Source organism: Capricornis sumatraensis, chromosome 4 (assembly GCF_032405125.1).
Source record: "Capricornis sumatraensis isolate serow.1 chromosome 4, serow.2, whole genome shotgun sequence".
In the NCBI taxonomy this organism is placed as follows: Eukaryota; Metazoa; Chordata; class Mammalia; order Artiodactyla; family Bovidae; genus Capricornis; species Capricornis sumatraensis.
Window position 1 is genome coordinate 24,338,774 of NC_091072.1, and position 25,400 is coordinate 24,364,173.

General features: G+C 39.9%; 1 protein-coding gene across 4 annotated transcripts in view; it reads right to left on the minus strand.

Moving 5' to 3' along the window:
• MSR1 (macrophage scavenger receptor 1) overlaps positions 1–25,400 on the minus strand; it is a 79,072-nt gene that overhangs the window by 12,579 nt on the left and 41,093 nt on the right. For 3 of the 4 annotated variants that reach the window (XM_068970178.1, XM_068970176.1, XM_068970177.1), the window contains one exon: positions 2,036–2,224. In XM_068970178.1, the coding sequence (XP_068826279.1) occupies positions 2,036–2,224 (189 nt within the window). Of the gene's footprint in view, positions 1–2,035; positions 2,225–24,358; positions 25,340–25,400 lie in introns of those variants that run through there. The other variant, XM_068970179.1, reaches the window with a different exon arrangement.

Genomic DNA, 25,400 nt, shown 5'->3' on the forward strand with positions numbered 1-25,400 from the left:
TTCTAGTGATGAAGAGTTGGGGCTTTTTTTTTTTCTTTTTCCCTTCTCTGGGGGAAAAAAATAAATCTAGCTTATCAATGTTTAAAACATTTCATGTGGAAGTAAATTTTACAGGTACATGAATAATTTTAGTCTGACAATTTCAAGCTGAGGAAGTTCTGAAAGTGTAGTGTAAATGGAAAAATTTGGAAATTCCAAAAATCTATTTGGTGGTGGCAACTTATGGATATTTTCTATTTCCTTTGTTTCTTCTATTCAGAGCTTTAACACACAAATTAAAAACTGGTGACTAGGGGCTTAAACAAAACAGAACAGAAACTTTCACTATCACCACTTTCTTTCTGTCTTGTCTTTAGCCTCTTTATGAAGTTAAATTATCCTTCTGGTCTCTAAAGACTTTGGAATCTAGATTTCTTCTAAAATTCATCTCTTAAATCTGATATAATAAATTCATTTAGGTAAAGGAATAAAGGATATAATTGTGATCTATTATTAATACTGCTTATGTGTTTAGCACAATGCATGACAGAGAGTTATTCCTCAGTAAATTGTAACATAATAGGACTAAACACAGGCTTCCCAGGTGATGCTAGTGGTAAAGGACCTGCCTGGCAGTGTGGGAGACGTAAGAGATGTGGGCTCACTCCCTGGGTCAGGAAGATCTCCTGGAGGAGGAAACGGCCACCCGCTCCAGTTTTCTTGCCTGGAGACTCCCATGGACAGAGGATTAACAATATGTTTCATGAATATATTTCATGAATTTAAGAAGTCTATCTTGTTTAGTCTTTTGATATAATTTGACATACTCGACTATTTTATTATTACACATAAGATCACCTGGTAATTGTTCAGTCGCCCAGTCGTGTCCTACTCTTTATGACTCATGGCCTGCAGCATACCAGGCATTCCTGTATTACCTACCTGGTAATGCTGCTATGTTATGTCTATAATTCTGCATCCAATCTCTATTGCCAATACCTCTCTAGAAGAATAACTAATGCAAGATGAAGGTGGTCAGATCTTTCTCTCTTTTTTGGTTACCATCAACTTCAGAGATACTAGTTACTCATCACATATGGACAGAAGAATAAAAAAAGAGGAAATACTGACTTTAAAATTCTAGTTTATCTATATATGGCTACTTTCTTCTAATCTGTCCTTCAGAACTTATGTATGTTTAATTATACATAAAACCTAATATAAGATGCCAGGGTAGGGGGAAAAAATGAGGTAGTAAAAATACCATGGGTAAACTTTCAAATATTTTATCCCCTGCAAATTTTCTCCCAAGCTCTTTCAATACATTCATAAAACATGTTACCAAGTCATCAGATGAAAATGCACAAATTTACATGCAGCATAAGAACTACGTGATTCAACCTCACATAGAGGGGAAAGTAACCTTTCCATTCCTATTTCCCATCACATTTCTTAGAGAGAGGAGAAGTCATAACTGGCAGGCATAGAGAGCCCGTATAATTGCTCCTTTTTCTTTCAGAGTTTCTACTGCCCTTTCTGGAGAAGGAAGTGGAAACCCACTCCAGTATTCTCACTTGGACAATTCCATGGACAGAGGAGCCTGGCGGGCTGCAGTCCATGGGCTCGCAGAGAGTCGGGCAGGACTGAAGCGACTCGCAGGGCGTGGTGGCTGGGAGGTAAACGCTGAAACCGGTACCCCGCTCAGTTCCACAGAAGAGAGAATGGGGGAGCACGAGGCATTGCCCACAAGACCCAGAGAGGTCAGTGAGTGTCCCAGGAAGTCAGGCCTTGTCCATAACTGACTGCTTCCTGCTCTGCTTTGCCGATCATTTCCCGCATTTCCTCTGTTACATTTTCCACTAACCAATTCAGTCTAAAGGAAATGTAGACATTAAAAGGTGTCTAAGGGCATTTGTCTTTTCCTTAAATCTCTTTTCATTCCTACTTTCTGGGAAAGGCCTGTAAAAAAAAATTCTACTTCCTTTTCTATATGTTCCCGTCTCTACTTGATTATACGTACTGGAGAATGCTTACAATTCATTTAAAAAAAACTTACCTTTTCCAAAATAAGCTCGCTTATGCACACTTTGAACACCTTTGTATCCCAAGCTCCTGCAGACGACCAGTCCTCCACGCAGTTCCCAGCGGTCATCACACACCGTACCCCACTGGCCTTCGTGGAAAATCTCCACTCTGCCTTCGTGAGGGCCGCTGCCACCCACCAGTCGGACTGTATTAGATGGTCCTGTAACAGAAATAAACAGGGTTTAATATTATATATATGCACATACTGCTTTATAATGCTTTTTCTTAAAAGAAAAAAAGCACATTTTTCCAGTAAGTTCAATTATTGGAATAAGTATTAAACTTTCTAGCCCCACCTATTGGTAAAGATTTTAATTGCAAACAGTGTACATAGCGGTCAAATCTGAAGAAAGCTCTTCTTACTTGTGAATCTCTTCCAGCAACTTTAAAATTTAACAGCTACAAGTCTGTTAATGTTATAGAGATTTTATGATATTTTATGATATCATAAACATAAAAAATAGACCAAATATCCCATTCTTCACCAAGATAAACAAAATAACTATAGTGACAACACTGATCTAGAAACAGCAAGGCTCTTCCTTGTTACAAGATCCCTGGATTTTATCCCAAAGTGTTTTTCTTGTTTTGTAAAAGGATTAATGAGATAGGGATCAGATAACTTTGTATATTTTGAGAAATTGGTAAAGAAGTAAACTTTGGGAAGAAACATATCATGTCTATAATAGTAAAAGTACTTTTGCTCTGCAATGCCTAAGTAATGAAAATTCCCATACATGATGTAAACGTTTATAAAATCTTTATCACGTGCAGCAATTAAAGTGTCTCTTTGCCTTCTTTAAAAGCAACATATACATTTCAAACCCAAGAACAGGTAAATAAAGTGGGTAATCAGTATTACAAAAAGTTTCACTTAGAGTTAGAAAATTTCTTTAAATAACCTGTCCTATTCTAGTAAGTTTTTGCTTAGGAATATTTGGCTAAAAATGGGGAAACAGAAAAGACAGAAAGTAACTTTTAAAATTTATTTATTGCTAAATAAAAATAACAATATTCTCTAATAATTTAAAAAGCCAATGAATTAAACACAATTCTACTTAAATATATCTTTTCAAATACAAGTTTGAAGAACATCATATTATAAAAAAGCACAATGTAACTGTTACAACAAAAGTATCTCTGTAATGTGAAAATGGAGTTTTAGGTTATGGGTTTTCAGAACTCAGTTACCTAAAGGAAGAGCACTTTTCTTTCTAATTTCAGTAAATTTTGTTGGAACAATGTGTAAAGGAAAATAAGTCATTTCCTACAAGCCTGACTGAGCCACTCAGAAACAGGAAAAGCAAACAAAGTAAATGTAGTGTTACAACTACCATTATTTTCTTGATTCTTTCAAAATGTTATTCAGTGCTAAATAATGAATTTATGTGATAATACCCAGGTGCATAAGCCCTTTTTCACTTAATAAACATGAGTTATAAGAATTAAAAACATTTTTTAAAAAGGAAAATAGCTTGCTATTGCAGTATTCAAACTTTCAATTACTGAGTAACCCAATTGTTCACTGTAAATGCCTAAGAAAATATTAAATGATTCAGCAGCAGATTGTATAAAGTTTTAAACTACTAGGGTCATGTAATAGTAACTAGTGCCACTCCCAAGTGTTTAAATTTTACACAAGTAAGAAATACCTAAGCACAACATTTTTACCATGATTCTATGAAAAAACAGATGTCACATTCAAACACGTGATTTTATGAGCTTGCCTTACTGCCCAAATAAGTGTACAGAAGTATTCTCATTGTGGGTTCTTTCCCCTTCTGTTCAGTTCAGTTGCTCAGTCTTGTCCAACCCGTTGCGACCCCATGAACTGCAGCACACCAGGCCTCCCTGTCCATCACCAACTCCCGGAGTCCACCCAAACCCATGTCCACTGAGTCGGTGATGCCATCCAACTATCTCATCCTCTGTTGCCCCCTTCTCCTCCTGCCCTCAATCTTTCCCAGAATCAGGGTCTCTTCAAATGAGTCAGCTCTTCACATCCGGTGACCAAAGTATTGCAGTTTCAGCTTCATCATCAGTCCTTCCAATGAACATCCAGGACTGACTTCCTCTAGGATGGACTGGTTGGATCTCCTTGCAGTCCAAGGGACTCATCAAGAGTCTTCTCCAACACCACAGTTCAAAAGCATCAATTCTTCTGTGCTCAGCTTTCTTTATAGTCCAACTCTCACATCCATACATCACTTTCCCCCGTACATCTCTGAAAATGCCATTAAGGAACCTGGCTTGTTCTGGATCAGTGGTTCTCAAACTTTAGTTTGTGCTAGCTCAGGCTGCTACAACAAATATATCATGGACTGATGGGTTAAGCAATATTAATTTCTCATAGTTCTGGATGCTGGAAAGTCCAAAAAACAAGGTGCTGGCAGATTCAGGATGGGGTTTAGCCAACTTCTTGCAGCCAGCTGCCTCTTGTCTGCTGTGTTCAGGTGGCCTTTCCTCAGTGAATGTTCATGCAAAAAAAGAAGTAGAGAATATCTCTCTGGTCTCTTCTTGTAAGGCTACTAATAGAGGAAAACAGTAGAATGGGAAAGACTAGAGATACCAGGAAAATTTCTTCAAGAGAATTAGAGATACCAAGGGAACATTTCATGCAAAGATGGGCTCAATAAAGGACTGAAATGGTATGGACCTAAAAGAAGCAGAAAATATTAAGAAGAGGTGGCAAGAATACAAGGAAAACTACAGTAAAAAGATCTTAATGACCCAGGTAACCACAATGGTGTAATCACTCACCTAGAGCCAGACATCCTAGTGTGCAAAGTCAAGTGAGCCATGGGAGGCATCACTACAAACAAAGCAAGTGGAGGTGATAGAATTCCAGTTGAGCTATGTCAAACCCTAAAAGATGATGCTGTGAAAGTGCTGCACTCAATATGCTAGCAAATTTGGAAAACTCATCAGTGGCCACAGGACTGTAAAAGGTCAGTTTTCATTCCAGTCACAGTGAAGGGCAATGCCAAAGAAGGTTCAAACTACCACCAACTGCACTCATCTCACACACTAGCAAAGTAATGCTCAAAATTCTCCAAGCCAGGCTTCAACTGTACATGAACCGAGAACTTCCAGATGTTCAAACTGGGTTTAGAAAAGACAGAAGAACCAGAGATCAAATTGCCAACATGTGTTGGATCATTGAAAAAGCAAGAGAGTTCCAGAAAAACATCTACTTCTGCTTCACTATGCTAAAGCCTTTGACTGTGTGGATCACAACAAACTGTAGAAAATCTTCAAGAGACGGGAATGCCAGACTACCTAACCTGCCTCCCAAGAAACCTGTATGCAGCTCAAGAAGCAACAGTTAGAACCAGACATGGAAGAAGGGACTGGTTCCAAATGGGGAAAGGAGTATGTCAAGGCTGTATATTGTCACCCTGCTTATTTAACTTATATGCAGAGTGAGTGAAGTGAAGTCTCTCAGTCATGTCCAACTCTCTGACACCCCATGGACTGTAGCCTACCAGGCTCCTCCGTCCATGGGATTTTCCAGGCAAGAATACTGGAGTGGGTTGCCATTTCTACACCATGCAAAATGCCAGGATGGATGAAGCACAAGCTGGAATCAAGATTGTCAGGAGAAATATCAATAGCCTCAGATATGCAGATGACACCACCCATATGGCAGAAAGCAAAGAGGAACCAAAGAGCCTCTTGATGAAAGTGAAAGAGGAGAATTAAAAAGCTGGCTTAAAACTCAACATTCAGAAAACTAAGATCATGGCATCCGATCCCATCGCTTCATGGCAAAAAGATGGGGAAGCAATGGAAACAATGAGAGACTTTATTTTCTTGGGCTCCAAACTCACTGCGGTTGGTGACTGCAGCAATGAAATTAAAAGCAGCTTGCTCCTTGGAAGAAAAGCTATGACAAACCTAGATAGCATACTAAAAAGCAGGGACATTACTTTGCCAACAAAGGTCCATCTAGTCAAAGCTATGGTTTTTCCAGTAGTCATGTATGAATGTGAGAGTTGGACCATAAAGAAAGCTGAGTGCCAAATAATTGATGCTTTTCAACTGTGGTTTCAAGAAGACTCTTGAGAGTCCCTTAGACTGCAAGGAGATCCAACCAGTCAATCCTAAGGGAGCTCAACCCTGAATATTCATTGGAAGGACTGATGCTGAAGCTGAAGCTCCAATACTTTGGCCATCTGATGTGAAGAACTGACTCATTAGAAAAGACCCTGATGCTGGTAAAGATTGAAGTTGGGAGGAGAAGGGGATGACAGAGGATGAGATGGTTGAATGGCATCACCAACTCAATGAACATAAGTTTGAGCAAGCTCTGGGAGTTGGTGATGAACAGGGAAGCCTGACGTGCTGCAGTCCATGGAATTGCAAAGAGTCAGACATGACTGAGCAACTGAACTGAACTGAATCCCATGACAGGAACCTTACTCCTGACCTCACTTAAACCTAATTAGCTCCTTAAATGTCTACCTCCAAACCATCACATTAGGGTTTCAGTATATAAATAGGAGGAGGGGGGTTCAAAGACTGTTGGTCTCATACCCAGAGTTTCTGATACAGTAAGTTTTGAGTAGAACCCAAGAATCTGTGCTTTGCACAAGTTCCCAGGGACTTCCCTGGTGGTCCAGTGGTTAAGACTTCCTTTTCCCATGTAGGGGGTATGGGTTTGGTCTATGGTTGGGGAGCTGAGATCTCACATACCTTGTGGTTCAGAAAAACAAACCAAACAAAACAAAACCACAATACAGAAGTAATATTGTAACAGTGCAATAAAGTCATTAACAAGTGGTCCACATTAAAAAAAATTAAAAAAAAACAAGTTCCCAAGTGATGCTGATGCTATTAGGTTCCATACTTTGGAAACCACTAACCTAAAGATCATGTTATACATTTTAAAGAGAAAGCATATTATATAAGACACAACTATTGATGCTTGTATTCAATATTTTGACCTCATTTATTAGAAAAAGAATGGCTTGTAGATTTCTTCCAAATTCCCTGTGCTTGTAGGATTTTAATGGAGATTTAATTCGTTAGTGCCAAATACGTCTGGACATGCCTATGCTTATCTCTCACTTAAATATTTTGAGTTATAAATCAATTGCTGGCAGCTGATCACACTTTGATGATCCCTGATCATCTCTGAACTAATAGAATGAAAAGAAGCAGATCAACAGATTCATTCAAGTGTCAGTATCACACATGCAACTACTCTGTTTTGAAAAAAAGTTCATTTTATCATTTTGAAGAGCCTCAATCACAGCATGTTTCTCTATAAGATGGTAGATCAGAATTTTCCATGAATGTGGATGTAAATAATGCCTTAGCATCACACTAATATAGTCAGACAGATATTTTTTTCCTAATTGGGAAACTTTTGCCTTGTACTTAAGATTTCAGAAGAGTAATTTTTATGATTTTTTTTTCTGAGTCATTATCTTAATTCCCTTCTTAACTTTATTAAATGTAGATTTTTTTTCTAGAGTCAAATCACAGAAACACAGATAAACACTATGTGCCCACTTCATGACCCTCTACATTAGTTATTACTTTGTAATTGGCTAAAAACAGAAACACAAATCGAAATGGGAAGAACTCCCCATGTCAAAGACCACAGGATTCTCTCAGAACTCAGTGATGCGAGAGTAGTCAGGCATCCGGACCAGCTAAATCAAGACTTGAACCTGCTCAGGACTCTCTCCAACTGTTACCCAAGAGTCTCTGTTATGTTGCTTCATTCTTTTCTTTAATTGCCAGCTGGATATCTTTGTTCTTCAGGGAACATGTCTGTTATCACTCTTAAATTTATATTTTACATTCTCTTTCTTACAGACAATTCTAAAACAGGAAGTCCTCTGATGGCCTAGTTTGGGTGAGATTCCATCTATGGACTCAACAGCTTGGGCCAAAGACATGGTCAGTTGTGTTCACACGGCATTCTTGGAATGGGGGAAGGAGAGAGGCATTTCCTGTGAAAGGTGAGTTTTGAGCAAAGACAGAAAGCCCAGTTCATAAGACACTTTAATAACCTTGGTGTATTTATGATTAATAATTGTTCTATATGTTCAGCTTTGTGTTCTTTTTCATATCCCTGACTGTAGAATATAACTGAAATTAAAAATGCGAGAGTTAGATCATCTGGATGCTACCTCTTCCTCTGACTCTGTTTGTGTGAGCTATTAGACAGTTTAACCTCTAAGACCAAATTCTCCAACTGTTAAGAAAGAGTACATGATATTTTCTCTTTTACTTAAACACATCTAAACACAACTTCTTTGTGCCAGGCATTTTCCTTGGTTTTCTATGAATTATTTGAATAAAGCATGTATCCTGCCCTCAAGACTCAAGTATTTCTGAGGTTATTATGATGCTTAGTTTTGTAACAGGAGGGAAAGGGGCAGGGCACAACTTTGGAAAGAATTACATAGCCCAGTAAAACTCATTCAGTTGTGTCTGACTCTTTGCAGCCCCATGGACTATACAGTCCATGGACTTCTCCAGCCCAGAATACTAGAGTGGGTAGCCTTTTCCATCTCCAGGGGATCTTCCCAACCCAGGGATTGAACTCAGGTCTCCCACCTTGCAGGAGGATTCTTTACCAGCTGGGCCACAAGGGGAGCCCAAGGATATTGGAGTTGGTAGCCTATCCCTTCTCCAGCAGATCTTCCTGACCCAGGAATCAAACTGGGGTTTCCTGCACTGCAGGAGGATTCTTTACCAACTTAGCTATCAGACATAGACCAAGGACATCAAATGGCTTCAAGATGGCAGATAAAGTCAACTTTGATTAGACCTTGATCATCAATCAGCAAGCTAAATGTCACACCCAGAGGCACCATGACAGTTCCAAGGCACTGTCAAAAGACTAAGGAGTGGGTGGTGGCTGATTTCTTGGAAATCTCCACCACTTCCAAAAAATAGTTGGAATAATTTTCCCACTCATTAGCATATGAAATTACCAAACCTATAAAACGAATCATGCCACATTTGTGCAGAAAATCCTACAGTCTTCCAAACGAGATTAGTGGAGACTTTTCAGTCCAGTTCAGTCACTCAGTCATGTCTGACTCTTTACAACACCATGGACTGCAGCATGTCAGGCTTCCCTGTCCATCACCAACTCCCAGAACTTACACAAACTCATGTCCATCGAGTCAGGGATGCCATCCAACCATCTCATCCTCTGTCGTCCCCTTCTCCTCCCGCCTTCAATCTTTCCCAGCATCAGGGTCTTTTCCAATGAGTCAGCTCTTCGCATCAAGTGGCCAAAGTATTGCAGTTTCAGCTTCAGAATCAGTCCTTCCCAACAATATTCAGGACAGATTTCATTTAGAATGGACTGGTTGGCTCTCCTTGCAGTCCAAGGGACTCTTCAAGAGTCTTCTCCAATACCACAGTTCAAAAGCATCAATTCTTCGGCCCTCAGCTTTCTTTACAGTCCAACTCTCACATCCATACATGACTACTGGACAACCATAGCTTTGACTAGATGGATCTTTGCTGGCAAAGTAATGTCTCTGCTTTTTAATATGCTGTCTAGGTTGCTCATAGCTTTTCTTCCAAGGAGCAGTTCAATTCAGTTCGGTTCAGTCAATCAGTCGTGTCTGACCCTTTGTGACCCTACGAACCACAGCATGCCAGGCCTCTCTGTCCATCACCATCTCCTGGAGTTTACCCAAACTCACATCCATTGAGTCGGTGATACCGTCCAACCATCTTATCCTCTGTTGTCCCCTTCTCCTCCCACCTTCAATCTTTCCCAGCATCAGGGTCTTTTCAAATGAGTCAGCTTTTTGCATCAGGTGGTCAAAGTATGGGAGTTTCAGCTTCAACATCAGTCCTTCCAATGAATACCCAGGACTGATCTCCAGGATGACTGGTTGGATCTCCTTGCAGTCCAAGGGAATCTCAAGAGTCTTCTCCAACACCACAGTTCAAAAGCATCAGTTCTTTGGCGCTCAGTTTTCTTTATAGTTCAACTCTCACACTATAAATGACTATTGGAAAAACCACAGCCTTGATGAGATGGACCTTTGTGGACAAAGTAATGTCTCCACTTTTTAATATGCTGTCTAGGTTGGTCACAACTTTCCTTCTAAGGAGTAAGCATCTTTTAATTTCATGGCTGCAATCACCATCTGCAGTGATTTTGGAGCCCAAAAAAATAAAGTCAGCCACTATTTCCACAGTTTCTCTATCTACTTGCCATGAAGTGATGGGACCAGATGCCATGATCTTTGTTTTCTGAATATTGAGCTTTAAGCCAACTTTTTCACTCTCCTCTTTCACTTTTATCAAGAGGGTCTTTAGTTCCTCTTCACATTCTGCCATAAATGTGGTGTCATCTGCATATCTGAGGTTATTGATATTTCTCCTGGCAATCTTGATTCCAGCTTGTGCTTCCTCCAGCCCAGCATTTCTCATGATGTACTCTGCATATAAGTTATATAAGCAGGGTGACAATATACAGCCTTGATGTATTCCTTTTCCTATTTGGAACCAGTCTGTTATTCCTTGTCCAATTCTAACTGTTGCTTCCTGACCTGCATACATGTTTCTCAAGAGGCAGGTCAGGTGGTCTGGTATTCCCATCTCTTTCAGAATATTCCACAGTTTGTTGTGGAACAGAGTCAAAGGCTTTGGCATAGTCAATAAAGCAGAAGTAGATGATTTTCTGGAACTCTCTTGCCTTTTTGTTGATCCAACAGATGTTTGTAATTTTGATCTCTGGTTCCTGTCTTTTCTAAATCCAGGTTGAATATCTGGAAGTTCACAGTTCATGTATTGTTGAAGCCTGGCTTGGAGAATTTGAAGCATTACTCTGCTAGTGTGTGAGATGAGTGCAATTGTGTGGTAGTTTGAACATTCTTTGGCATTGCCTTCTTTGAGATTGGAATGAAAACTGACCTTTTCCAGTCCTGTGGCCACTGCTGAGTTTTCCAAATGTGCTGACATATTGATTGCAGGACTTTCACAGCATCATCTTTTAGGATTTGAAATAGCTTGACTGGAATTCCATCACCTCCACTCACTTTGATCATAGCGATGATTCCTCAGGCCCACTTGACTTCACATTCCAGGACGTCTGGCTCTAGGTGAGTGATCACACCATCGTGGTTATCTGAGTCATGAAGATCTTTTTTGTACAGTTCTTCTGTGTATTCTTGCCACCTCTTATTATCTTCTGCTTCTGTGAGGTCCATACTGTTTCTCTCTTTTATTGAGCCCGTCTTTGCATGAAACATTCCCTTAGTATCTCTAATTTTCCTAAAGAGATCTCTAGTCTTTCCCATTCTATTGTTTTCCTCTATTTCTTTGCATTGAATGCTGCTCAAGCCTTTCTTATCTCTTCTTGCTATTCTTTGGAACTCTACATTCAGATGGATATATCTTTCTTTTCTCCTTTGCCTTTCCCTTCTCTTCTTTTCTCAGCTATTTGTAAGGCCACCTCAGACAACAATTTTGCCTTTTTGCTTTTCTTTTTCTGGGGATGGTCTTGATCAGTGTCCCTGCACAGTATCATGAACCTCTGTCCATAGTTCTTCAGGCGCTCTATCTCTCGGATCTATCCCTTGAATCTATTTGTCACTTCCAGTGAATAATCATAAGGGATTTGACTTAGGTCATACCTGAATGGTCTAGTCGTTTTCTCTGCTTTCTTCAATTTAACTCTGAATCTGGCAATAAGGAGTTCATGATCAGAGCCACAGTCAGCTCCTGGTCTTGTTTTTGCTGACTTTAAGGAGCTTCTCCATCTTCGACTGCAAAGAATATAGTCAATCTGATTTCAGATTGACCATCAGGTGATGTCCATGTGTAGAGGCTTCTCTTGTGTTGTTGGAAGAGTGTGTTTACTATGACCAGTGTGTTCTCTTGGAAAAACTCGATTAGCCTTTGCCCTGCTTCATTTTGTATTCCAAGGCCAAATTTGCCCATTACTCCAGGTATCTCTTTACTTCCTACTTTTGCAATCCAGTCCCCTATAATGAAAAGGACATCTTTTTTGGGTGTTAGATCTAGAAAGTCTTGTAGGTGTTCATAGAACTTAGCTTCTTCAGCATTACTGTTCAGGGCATGGACTTGGATTCCTGTGATATTGAATGGCTTGCTTTGGAAATGAACAGAGATCATTCTGTCATGTTTGAGATTGCATCCAAGAACTGCATTTCAGACTTTTTTGTTGTCTATGAAGGCTACTCCATTTCTTCTAAGGGATTATTGCCCACAGTAGTAGATATAATGGTCATCTGAGTTAAATTCACCCATTCCCATCCATTTTACTTCACTGATTCCTAAAATGTCGATGTTCACTCTTGCCATCTCCTGTTTGCTCACTTCCAATTTACCTTGATTCATGGACCTAACATTTCAGGTTCCTATACAGTATCGTTCTTTACTACATGAGACTTACTTCCATCACCAGTCACACCTACTGCTGGGTGTTGTTTTTTCTTTGGCTCCATCTCTTCATTCTTTCTGGAGTTATTTTTCCACTCTTCTCCAGTACCATCCTGGTCACCTACCAACCTGAGGAGTTCATCTTTCAGTGTCTTATTTATTTATTTATTTTTTTTTTTGCCCTATCATACTGTTTATGGGGTTCTCAAGGCAAAAATACCAAAGTGATTTACCATTCCCTTCTCCAGTGGACCACATTTTGTCAGAACTCTCCACTTTTAGGAGACTCAGTTCAGCTCAGCTCAGTTCAGTCACTCAGTTGTGTTCAACTGTTTGCGACCCCTTGGACTATAGCACACCAGGCTTCCCTGTCCATCACCAGCTCCTGAAGCTTCCTTAGACTCAAGTCCATTGAGTTGGTTATGCCATCCAACCATCTCATCCTCTGTCATCCCCTTCTCCTCCTGCCTTCAATATTTCCAAGCATCAGGGTCTTTTCCAATGAGTCAGTTCTTCACATTAGGTGGCCAAAGTATTGGAAACTTTTAGGAAGTAAACAAATATGGATCCCTTCTCCCCTGAGGGACAGGTCCCTTTTGCTATGTATTTCATAGCCCAGTCTGCCCCAGACATCAGGCACAAAATTCAGAAAGCAACTTCTGGGCCTCAGATTCCAGTGAATCATTTGCTCCAATTGGCTTATTCAGTTTTTAAAAATAGGGATATGGCCAAAAAGGCTGAACACACCCAGGAAAATATGCAAAAGACCCAAATGATTGCAATGGTTTTTTCTGCTCAGAGACCACCAACTAATCTTCCTACTCATTAGCATATGAAATTGCCCAGCCTATAAAAACTAAACACGCCACATTTCATATAGGAACTTGCCCTCTGTGATGGCCCACATTCTCTCTGTGGTGTGGATCTCTGAATCTGAGTAAACCCACTTCTTACCTATCACTTTGTCACTCACTAAATTCTTTCTGCAATGATACTTCGAGAACCTGAGCTTCATTAGGTCCTGAAACCAGGTACCGTGGGTTTTGGCAGGGTTCAAATCCCAGCACATGGGTTCAAGTTCCAGTCTGAGGTACACAGTTTGAGTTTATTCTTCAAAATGAAATATAAATCTAAAGTTTTTACTTTTACAACTCTTGAAAATTTTGAGATTTACATTTTAAGGTGAGAGTACTTGAATATATTATCATACTATTAAACACCTTACTTTTTAATTTTTTAACTACTTTCTTATTTAATACTTAACCTTCTCAAAGAGGAGCTTTCAGCCCAATAGGTTGGACTTTGGCAGACAGACAAAACTTACCCTATGGTTTCAAAAGGAATATATTTGACTTTTGTTATTGCCAAGCATGATGGATCTTAAAGAGGCTCATGGAGACTGGTAATGAGTAAAACATGGCCCTTAAGCCAATCCTAGCTTTCTGTTTATTTTGTAAATAAAGCTTTAGTTTATTTACTAAATAAACCTCAAAATTCTCCAAGCAAGGCTTCAACAATATGTGAACCAAGAACTTCCAGGTGTTCAAGCTGGATTTAGAAAAGGCAGAGGGATCAGAGATCAAATTGCCAACATCCACTGGATCATAGAAAAAAAGAGAGAGTTAGAGAAACACCTACTTCTGTTTTATTGACTACGCCAAAGCCTTTGACTGTGTGGATCACAACAAACTGTGGAAAATTCCAGAGACTGGAATACCAGACCACCTTACCTGCCTTCTGAGAAATTGATATGCAGGTCAAGAGCCAACAGTTAGAACCAGACATAGAAAAACAGACTGGTTCCAAATTGGGAAAGGAGTATGTCAAGGTTGTATATTGTCACCCTGCTTATTTAACTTATATGCAGAGTACATCATGTGAAATGCTGGGCTGGATGAAGCACAAGGTGGAATCAAGATGGCCAGGAGAAATATCAATAACCTCAGAGATGCAGATGACACCACCCATATGGCAGAAAGCAAAGAACTAAAGAGCCTCTTGATGAAAGTGAAAGAGGAGAGTTAACAAGTTGGCTTACAACTCAACATTCAGAAAAATAAGATCATGGCATCCGGTCCCATCACTTTATGGCAAATAGATGGGGGAAACAATGGAATCAGTGAAAGACTTTATTTTCTTGGGCTCCAAAATCACTGTGGATGGTAACTGCAGCCCTATAATTAAAAGACACTCGCACCTTGGAAGCAAAAGTATGACCAACCTAGACAGCATATTAAAAAGCAGAGACATTACTTTGCCAACAAAGGTCCATCTAGTCAAGGCTATGGTTTTTCCAGTGGTCATGTATGGATGTGGGAGTTGGATTGTGAAGAAAGCTGACCATCAAATAATTGATGCTTTTGAACTGTGGTGTTGGAGAAGACTCTTGAGAGCACTTTGGACTCCAAGGAGATCCAAGCAGTCAGAAATCTGTCCTAAAAATTCACTGGAAAGACAGATTCTAAAGCTGAAACTGCAATACTTTGGCCACCTGAGGAGAAGAGCTGACTCATTGGAAAAGACCCTGATGCTAGGAAAGATTGAATGTAGGAGGAGAAGGGGATGACAGAGGATGAGTTGGTTGGATGGCATCACTGACTCAATGGACAGTACTTTGAGCAAGTTCAGTGAGTTGGTGACGGAGAGGGAAGCCTGGCGTGCTGCAGTCCATGGGGCTGCACAGAATTGAATGTGACTGTGTGACCTCACTGAACTCAACTGAAAGCTTTAGTGGAATGCATCCATGCCTGTTTGTTTACATATGATGCAGGTTTGCTTTCAGACTACACAGCAGAGTTAAATAGTCTGACAGAGACCTTCTGGCGTGCAAACCAAAAATATTTACTAGCTGGTTCTTTTCTGAAAAAGCTTGGCAACCCCTGATATAATTGAAAACACAAGACTGGTATGATGGCTGATTTCAGTAGGGAAGAACCTGCCACGTGACCCCTGGAACCAATAAGGCGATAATTAATCTCTACTTATTTTCCAATTTAATGCTTTGAAAACCTCTTTGCCCCTCCTTTCTTGCTCCCTTTACTTCAGTTACATAATTACTCACATTTCCAAATAAGCTTTCCCTCCTTCATTCCTGGGGCTTTGGTGCCTCGATCCCCCACACCCTCTCCTCCTCCCAGCCCCCACCAGCACCTCCCGTTTCTTCACCCCAGCACCCAGTTTTGATAGGTACCCTTCTCAAGCTCACACAGCACTGAAATGTTAGTCGCTCATCCTGTCTGACTCTTTCCCACCCATGGACTGTAGCTCACCAGGCTCCTCTGTCCATGGATTCTCCAGGCAAGAACACTGGAGTGGGTTGCCATTTCCCTCTCCATGGGGTCTTCCCCACCCATGGATTGAACCTAGGTCTCTCACATTGCAGGCAGAGTCTTTACTGTTTGAGCTACCTGGAAGCACAGCACTACTGACCTACAAAGCACCAGAAACTGGTCTATTTTTGCCCCCGTACTGACATCCTTCCAGTTATCTTTTCAATACCTGACCAAATATCACTCGATGAAGCGTGATGGAATAAATGAATGAATTAATTTTGAGCTCTTCTTGATATGTGATCTCTATTACCTGAGTGGATTAAATCGGCAAATGTTAAAAATACCAAACACTGAAAGGAATAGAATTTAGTATGTCATCCGTCTCTAGAGAGAATGTTGTTTCTATGTGCAGAAGCAGTAAATTGCGCAGGGAAGGTTGATTTTAGAAAAGAGTCCTATTACAGGGGAAAAAAAAAAAAACCCACATGGTCATCCACTAAGAGCCCTCTAATGTGGAACGGTCTGGTGGGAGGGTTTCATCAGAAGCCTCACAAATTCCAAAGCCCGATTTTGTAGGTTTAGCGGATTTATCTCTTAGTGGCAGACTAATGTTAAACAGAATCTTGGGACTAAATGGCAATTCAATTTACAACCAGAAATGTAATTGCCTCAAAAAACAGGAATATTTTTAACTACTTGACAAGGCCATTTTGTCTCTGTGGGCAATCTGTGCAAGAAGTCAAATCACAATCAGTGAATTATTCGTTTAATTAATTTATTAATTTACAATGAGGCATAGCAGTGAGATTTTTGCCTCTGGGATTGGCCCGTGCTCTTTTGCTTAACACATTTTTCTTTCTATATGTTAATATATTTCATCAGGTTAGGGGATTTTACATATTTCTGCTCTGATCCACGGTGGTTTAATTTTCTAAAGGCAGTCTTACTATACTTACTTCCTAAGGTTGGAAAGAAGAGTAGAGTACTGATATTTTTTATATATTTTTAAAATTCTATAAGAAAGATAAAAACAATATGTGAAATACTTATTATACAAATAGCTCATTCATATGTCTATAATCATAAAGTATCAAACAAAAAATAAGGAGCAGATAATTTACAGAAGAAAGTTTTTTAATCTGAGAAAATGACTTCAAATTAGTGCAAGTTAACAAGTTCAGTGGCCATTGTTGGGTTTTTTTGTTTTGTTTTTTGAAGGCTTATTTTTAAAGGAAGAAGTAAAACAACTACATTAAATATCTAGAATAAAAGAATAGCTAAATTAATTATAGTATATTCATTAGATGGATAGTTTTAGAGGCATTAAACATAACTGTCAAAGGAATAATGTAGAAAATGAAAAAAAAGATAATATAAAACTAAGTAACTATATTAACATTTTATTTTACTATGCCAAAAAGTTGATATTTAAAAAGACTAGAAGGAAGTATCCAGGAATATTGATAGTAATTTGTATAGGGGACAGGAATTGAATATAAAATATTTTTATTTTCTGAAATTATAATTTTTTTAAAATTAGGATTAATTAAAATACGTGGTAGCCAGATACTCACTAATGTCCTTACTGTTTTAAAGGGTCTATTACTCAAATAAAGCCAAAATTTGTCAAACTGAGGAAAAGAACAAGCTTAGAATGAGAGATCTTATATAATGTTATTTATATAAAACAGAAAATAATACCGTCTACCATTTATGCAAACGTACATATGTAGTTAATGTACAGAAGCATGAATGGAAACAAACATGTCAACTCCATGATGGAAGTTTAACCTAGAAAATGAGACAGGCAAGCATAAATGGGACTTCAACTGTGCAAGTTAGCATATTTCTTATAAAAAAGTAAATATGTGCAGTCAGTATGGTAGAAAGACAACACCTCTAAAACGCAGGTGGCGTATACATGATTATGTATCAGCTATTTTGTTGTAAATGTTCTTTCTTCCTGTCTTTATATTTGAAATCTATTTTATTTAAAGAAACCTATTTTAAGTCTCATGTTCACAGGGCTACTGATGGAGCCATCCATGAGCCCAAAATAAATTATAGAAGTGCTTCATATGTCAGTCTTTTCTTGAAAGTTAGGAAAAAGTATTATGAATCTGCATAGCATAGAACAGAGATGCTGAGGACATGGCATAAACTGGTTAGCGCCAACTAGGTCCAAAATGGCGGACAAGTGAACTTCCACTAGACCTTCGGCGTCATTATACACTTATTATAACACATCAGAAAGCTAAACTCACCTACAGACACCAGGACAGTTCTAAGCCCAGCCATAAAAAGCCAAAAGTGGGCAGTGGCCCAATCCCTGGAAATCCGCACTCCATCCCCAAAATAGTTGGAATAATCCTCCCACTCATTTGCCTGTAAAAACTAACCACCCCATATCTTAGGGCCTCTTACCTTCTGAGATGGTCAGGACTCTATCTATGGAGTGTGTCTCTTCCTGAATTAGCCATCTTTTACTTTACTATGACTCTTGAATTCTTTCCTGAGGGAAGCCAAGAACCCACACTAGGCACCGTCCCAGGGACTCGCCTGAGACCCGAGATGTGACCATCCTTTTACACCCCACTTTCTTTCCTGCAACAAGCTCCAGCTTTCAAAATTTTAATTTGAAAAGAAAAGTCAAGAAGAATGTGAACTCTGAGGCATCTCTGCATGTATCCAGCACTGCTACTTGAGTGGAAGAAAAGAACAGAGGTTAAAATGACTTGAGGAGTGTAGTTTTTCATTTCAATTATTATCATATTGCTTGCCTTATTGTCATGCTTTCTTTACTTTAAATCATTTAGTGGAATTACGATTTAGGGTTAAATTTATTACCCAATGGTAATTATTGTATTTGAGTTCCAAATGTAGCAAAAAAAATTTTTGTGAAAGTCTAGCTGCAAGTTGACCCAGAAGTCCTTGTAATGAAACAAAATTCTTCTGGAAAGATAATTAGTCTAGTGCAGTATTTAACTATGAAAGGCACAATCTGGTGTGAAATAAAAGTCATACTTTATGGCAAGATCAAAAAATTTAAACATAAAATTTTTTCTGCCCTTTGGCCTCTTCTGCCCCTAATGTTCATTGTATATCTTGCATTATGCATCAACCAGATCTCACCCATCAGCAGAAATACCTGCTCAACAATAAAGAGCAACAGAGTCCTAGCATCAAGACAACTCCTTAAAGATAACGTTCCCTCTAGAGCTTGTAAGAGGTCACATGACCTAGCATGATGACCTGAAGATCTGGATTATGTAAACTATCAATAGTAACATCATTTGATGTACATCCCTCTGTCTCAAAAACTTACTCAGCTGGGCCTTGACTTCTAATGGAGCTCTCTGAGATGCTCTTCCCAAGCTATCATCCTTAAATTTGGCTCAAATGAAATTTTCCATTTCTTCCTTCAATTGATGGATTAATTTTTCTTTTGCAATGGATATCAGATGTCTGCAGAAATATGTTGAGTTTCTTGGAAAAATAATTTAACAGATTTTGAATCTTGATCTGGAAGTTGAAGGAAACAAGTATTCTGGAAATCCCAAAACAAAGTAAAGAGGAGAAACAGGAGGGAGAAGATCCCAGCTAAGCAGGGGTGTGTAAAATTTTTTGGCTGGAGGGGAGAGTCTGAGGATAGCTTTTTTGGCTGGAGGGGAGAGTCTGAGGATAGCGTCTAATCTAGTTGGTTTTCAACAGAGTCAAGTTCAAGGTTCAGCTTGAAGTTGTAGACTTTTCTGCTCACATTTCCTGTTAGGCATGATTCTTCAGTAAAATTTTCTTACATACCCAGGTAGAACTAGGGAACATTCTCAAATGAAGGGAGACATGTGGTGGTCATTGTTGGAATGAGAGATGTGGCGGGGAAGCAACAACAAAGATGTGTGGGTGTGTGAGTTTCCTCAGGCTACTATAGTAAATGATCAATCTAGACAGCATATTAAAAAGCAGAGACATTGCCAACAAAGGTCCGTCTAGTCAAGGCTATGGTTTTTCCAGTGGTCATGTATGGATGTGAGAGTTGGACTGTGAAGAAAGCTGAGCACTGAAGAATTGACGCTTTTGAACTGTGGTGTTGGAGAAGACTCTTGAGAGTCCCTTGGACTGCAAGAAGATCCAACCAGTCCATCCTACAGGAAATCAGTCCTGGGTGTTCATTGGAAGGACTGATGTTGAAGCTGAAACTCCCATACTTTAGCCACCTGATGCAAAGTGCTGACTCATCAGAAAAAACCCTGATGCTGGGAAAGATTGAGGGTAGGAGGAGAAGGGGACAACAGAGAATGAGATGGTTGGTTGGATGGCATCACTGACTCGATGGACATGGGTTTGGGTAAACTCCGGGAGTTAGTGATAGACAGGAAGGCCTGGTGTGTTGCAGTTCATGGGGTCTCCAAGAGTTGGACATGACTGAGGGACTGAACTGAACTATAGTAAATGGTCACAAACTGTGCAGCTTAAAACAACAGAACTTTATTCTTGCAGTACTGGAGGGCAGAAGTCTGAAATCAAGATGGTGGCAGAGCCTTGTTTTCTTTGAAGCTTCTGGGGAGAAATCCTTCTTTGTCTTAAGTTTCTCATGGCTCCAGCAAGTCTTAGCATTCTTTGGCTTGTAACCAGATCACTCTAATCCTTGTCTCTGTCTCCACGTGGTCTTCACTGTGTCTATATGGCATTCTCTTTTTATCAAGATGTCCATCACTGGCTTCAGGGCCCACCAGAATCCAGTATGACCTCATCGTAGCTTAACTACACCTGCAAAGACCCTACGTCCTAATAAAGGCACATTCTGAGGTTTCAGGTGGAAAGGAATTGCTAGAAAGCCTATTAAACCCACTATCACAGTTGTCATGGGGATTTGAAAGAGGAGATGAAGGGAATATAATTTTTTCGTATTTTCATCAAACTGCTTTAGACAGGAGGCACTGGAATTGCCTTAGAATATGAGGGTGGTGCTCAAACAATTTATTACAATTTTATTTCAGGATTAAAGGAGTGACCATCCCCACCCCCCAACCCCGCCCCGGATTTCAGGACTGTGGAATAGCTGGGTAGTAGACATTTGGTTGCACTGGAAATTAGTGACTTAGCAAAATTAACAATGATGACAGTGAACACCCATAGTTCAATAACCAAGAGATTAGATTGAGAATGTGTGGCATCAAAATAAATGGCAGTAAACTCAGCTGATACGGAGTAAATCTGTTACAACTTAAAAGCTCTTACTTTGCAGTGGATTAAGCAGGATGTGAGTGAGAACACAGCAGAAGCAGGGGTTGAGGGTAACCGGAGCGTCCAGGAAGGTTCCTGCAGGGTAAGCCACAGTGGGAGATATTTCTGGGACACTTCATGTGCAAGTAAGTAACTCTGCTGGCTGTTCTAAGGAATCTGACCTTGAGATTCGCATTGTTGGAAGCACAGTAGCCAGAGAACCAGGTTAAGGGGGCAAATAATCCGTTGTGACCTGGGAATTCCCTGGTGGTCCAGTGGTTAGGACTCTGTGTGCTCACAAAAGAAACAATCTTGTATTAGTGTAAGATGATGTTCACTGCAGAACAGGAAGCCAGGACCTGGTTCTCTGAAGAAGGAAGGAAAGTCATTTGGGCCTCCAAGCTTGTGGAGACATGGGAAGTGGTGTGTTGGGCCTCTCTGCTCCATCTGAACTCTAGCACATACTTGAGTGAATTATAAACTTTGCTGATGCAAAAGACCTGGCTGGAACTGTATTGATTTTTTTTTTTTTTCTTCTCATTATCTCTGCTGAGAGTCAAGCTGTGAGACAGCTGGGATAGGTCCTAAACAGGACCAGTGCTAAGCCCTAGACTCATTACTGATTTAAATCTCTATTTCAATTTACAAGACATATTAGTTATACACACTATTAAGGAATACATCTATTGCTTCTTAATGGAACACTATGTGTTTTTAGCAACCATTTGTGGAATCATATAAAGCTGAAAACATCACATAACTGTTGAGAATGATCAGTGTTTATGTAAGTTACATGGAGCCATCACTGCTTGGGGACACTGCTCTGCTGAAGCCCAGTTGGGCCACTGAGGAAAGGACAGTGAGCAGTTAAACAAGAAACATGGACTGAGATGTTATGGGGAGGGAAGTGGGAGGGGGGTTCATGTTTGGGAACACATATAAGAATTAAAGATTTTAAAATTTAAAAAAAATAAATAAATAAAAGATAAAAAGAAAAAAAAAAAAAAAGAAATGGGACACCCAAGCAGCAGCATAATTGGAAAAAAAAAAAAAGTGTTCAAATTGAGCCGGTTACTGAAATAAAGAGAGAATATTAACAGGTAGCTTCTTCCCCTGGCACACATGAGTAGCTCTCAGCAAGGTAATGGAAGCTTGGTGAGCATTCCAGAAAGACTATGTTTCTGAGTTAATATTCTTTAGGGAGAGACTGGAGGCAGTGGCTGGAACAGAATATGAAGGAAGAAACATAAACAGTAAATGAGAAAGCTTTCTTGGAATCTGACCTAGTGGAATTCACGTTCTAAGAACTTTTTCTTCCTTAAGGTCTTCAAATGATTACGGCCATCCTAGATAATCAAATTGTTCATTAAAAACCTCCCTCTCTCCACACCCTGCATATGATATATTCATGGTATTTATACATAAAAATATAGAAAACTAGTGCAGGAGTGTTGGATGGAGTCATAGAAACAAATTGGAACTTTGCAGATCAACACACCAGGTTTTGTGTTTCTGTTCTACCACTTATTAGCGGTGAGCTTCAGTTTCTAATCTATAAAATGGGAATGATGATAAGACTTACCTCAAAGGCTCTTCTGAAGATCAGATGAGATAATGCATTAAAGCCCCAGGTGCTGAGCAAATGTTCTCCAAACACTCATCATAATTATTTTATGGTTGGAGAAGAAGCCTTGACTTTGGTCAGCTGATTGCTTTGAGAAAGACTGGGATTCATTCAAGGGTGTGCTGAGTCCTCAGCAGTAATCAAATGAAAGACATACTGATATTTCATATCGTGGTATGAGTTTCATTGTATGTAGTCTTAATGGGCAAAAAGCACAGTAGAAAACAGAGACATTAGTACTTGGTACCTTTAGGACAGAGCATCACACAAAGTATTTAATTGTACAGCAGGAATTCTATTTGCCTGAAACACATACACTTTGAAGTTAGGGTGAGAACACAGCAAACTATTAGGACAAGCGTTAGAACTTGACGCAGACTTATTTTCTTTTTAGTATATGTTATTAAATCGGGTGTCATGTGCGCATTTGAACTGGGCATTCAGCATACTTTTGTCTAGAGAAAAAGCCCTTCTGCCCTAATGTGGAAAGTTCAGGTTAGCATTTCACACATGCAAGAAGTTCTGTGCAGTCTGGGGAGCCAGATAGCTTGTGAACTGAAGCCTCTAGCATAGTGTCCCAGGGTGTTTGGGTTCAGGGTCATCCTGAGGCCAGTGTAGACCAAGTCTTGCCGGAAGGAAAGATGGCTCCCAGCACAGAACAAGGTAGGACATCCAATGAAACCACAGGCAACGAGATCCGACTCCTCTTCAGACGTCTGCAATAATCAGCTCCTTAGCATTGCTAGTTTGCTAGCATTGAGGATGGGTGGTCTGATTGCTCCCTGCCCCTCTTCTCTGGGAGACCTTAGTGTCAAGCCGGCACAAACCCAGAGTACCACTGACAACTCTAATTTGTTTCAACCTTTCCTGGAGCTTTCTCATCAGCAGCATCGTGGGCTCGTACTTCTTTCCTCAGAGCCTGGAACTCCTGTTTTATTAGGCTGACATTTTGTTCTGATCTGTGTTGACAGCTTCTGGCCTCTGGTGGGCACTCTGTTTAGTCGCTCCTTTTATTTATAACTTACACTCTTTTCCTCGGCTCAGACAAACTCATTGATTTGTGATCTGGTCACACTTGTGTTGCTCTATCTAATGTAAAATCTTATCCGAGTCTCCAGCATCTCTCTTTTTTGTCCACGGCATTTATTTGGCTTCTTGCATTTTCATTTGGCACACATTCATGTTCTGATTATGGATTTAAATGTCTGCATTAGACCAGTGAGAAAGAATAGCTCCGGGTTAGAGAGACCCACCGGGAACTATGCCTTACGAGTGTTAAGCACTCCATGATTTTACAGAGCCATCTACATACATGGAGTATCATATGTGACTCTCACGACAACCCTGTGAGGTGAGTGATACAATGCCCATTTCACAGGCAAGGGAATGAAAGTGGGCAGACACATAGGGACGCTACTGAGAATTCTCCTAGAACCTTAATATCCTGAATCCTGGGACTATATGTGTTAAAACTTGGAGGGAAGGAGAGGTGAGGAAATTCCATCTGTTGATTAATAGAGATAAACATTCAAAATGAACCAGGAATCCCATAGCTTTCTTTTTTTGTAGTTTGTCTTTTCCTATTTTTTCTCCTTTCTCATTTTCAGCTTTTTTACCTACAAAAAATATCTCCAGTTCTACTGAAATATTTCTTTTTCTCCAGGATCTATACAGGATATTTAAAGCACAAAGAATTGCTTAAAAAATGTTTTTCTTTATAGTTTTTATTGAGTAACATAACTAACACACTTAGAAATTTGTTTTTACATGTGCTTTTACCAAGGATATTAAATGCAGCAGGCTGGTGAAAGGAGCTTTATAGAATAAAATAGTTTCAGCATTTTTTTTTTTATGATCAAAATATTCTTGCTTGAAAGAGCCAGGTAATTTAAGGCAACAAATTTTAACTTTTTTATTTTTGGCTAAAAAATGTTGAAGGAACTGCCCCAGCTCCACTTGACTTCATGATAAAACTTGAAAAAATATGCCATAAACTGGAGAAAAGAAGACAAGAAGGTAAACTAAGCAAATCAAAGTCAATTTACCTTTTGAAAATTCTAACGAATTGAAGACTCTTGATCCCCTCTGAACAGCCACGGAGCCCAGTTCCTTCCCCCATCTAGCCCTGCTCTAATGCATAACTGCTTGTGTCCATGTCTGTGTTTTTCAGGGACAATTAGTTCTGGAAGGCCAGAGACAACAGCTATCTTACTAGCTGTTAAGTCTAGCCCCAGGAGGTATATGGTAAACATATGCTGAACAAACAAATGGATTCATTTATGGCATTGCTATTTCTGGCTGAGACTGATATGTCTGAGGGTAAAGAACTCACATATAATCTGTTACCATGAAATTTCTCCTGGGAGCCAATGGATTCAGGAGACACTAGATGAGTGGGTGGCAGAGTGATCCTGGCCTGGCTCTGTAGAGGGTAGGAGAGAGCAGTCTGCAAGTCAATCCATGGAGGCTTCCCAGCTCAGGGACAGTGGTCATGGAGAGGTGCTGGAGAGTGGACAGGTATGAGCAGGGGAGCAGAGGCCCCAACAGCACCAAAGGACCAGGAGAGGAAGGCATGCGGAAGCTGACACCATGTAGGAACCAAGGTCGTTTGGAGGAGCCGCAAGGGGATACTGGAGTCAGCTGTGCTGATGACTTGTCCAGAGATGAAGGGCCTTTTAATGAGATGGTAGCACGGGGTATCCCGCCCAGCCCACCTGATCTTCAAAGGGGCCTGCCCTAAAACGATCAGGAAGTTACGCTGGTCCTGACACATGTATGGAAGAGGAAATAAGAATGAAATTAGAACATGCTCCAGCACCACACAC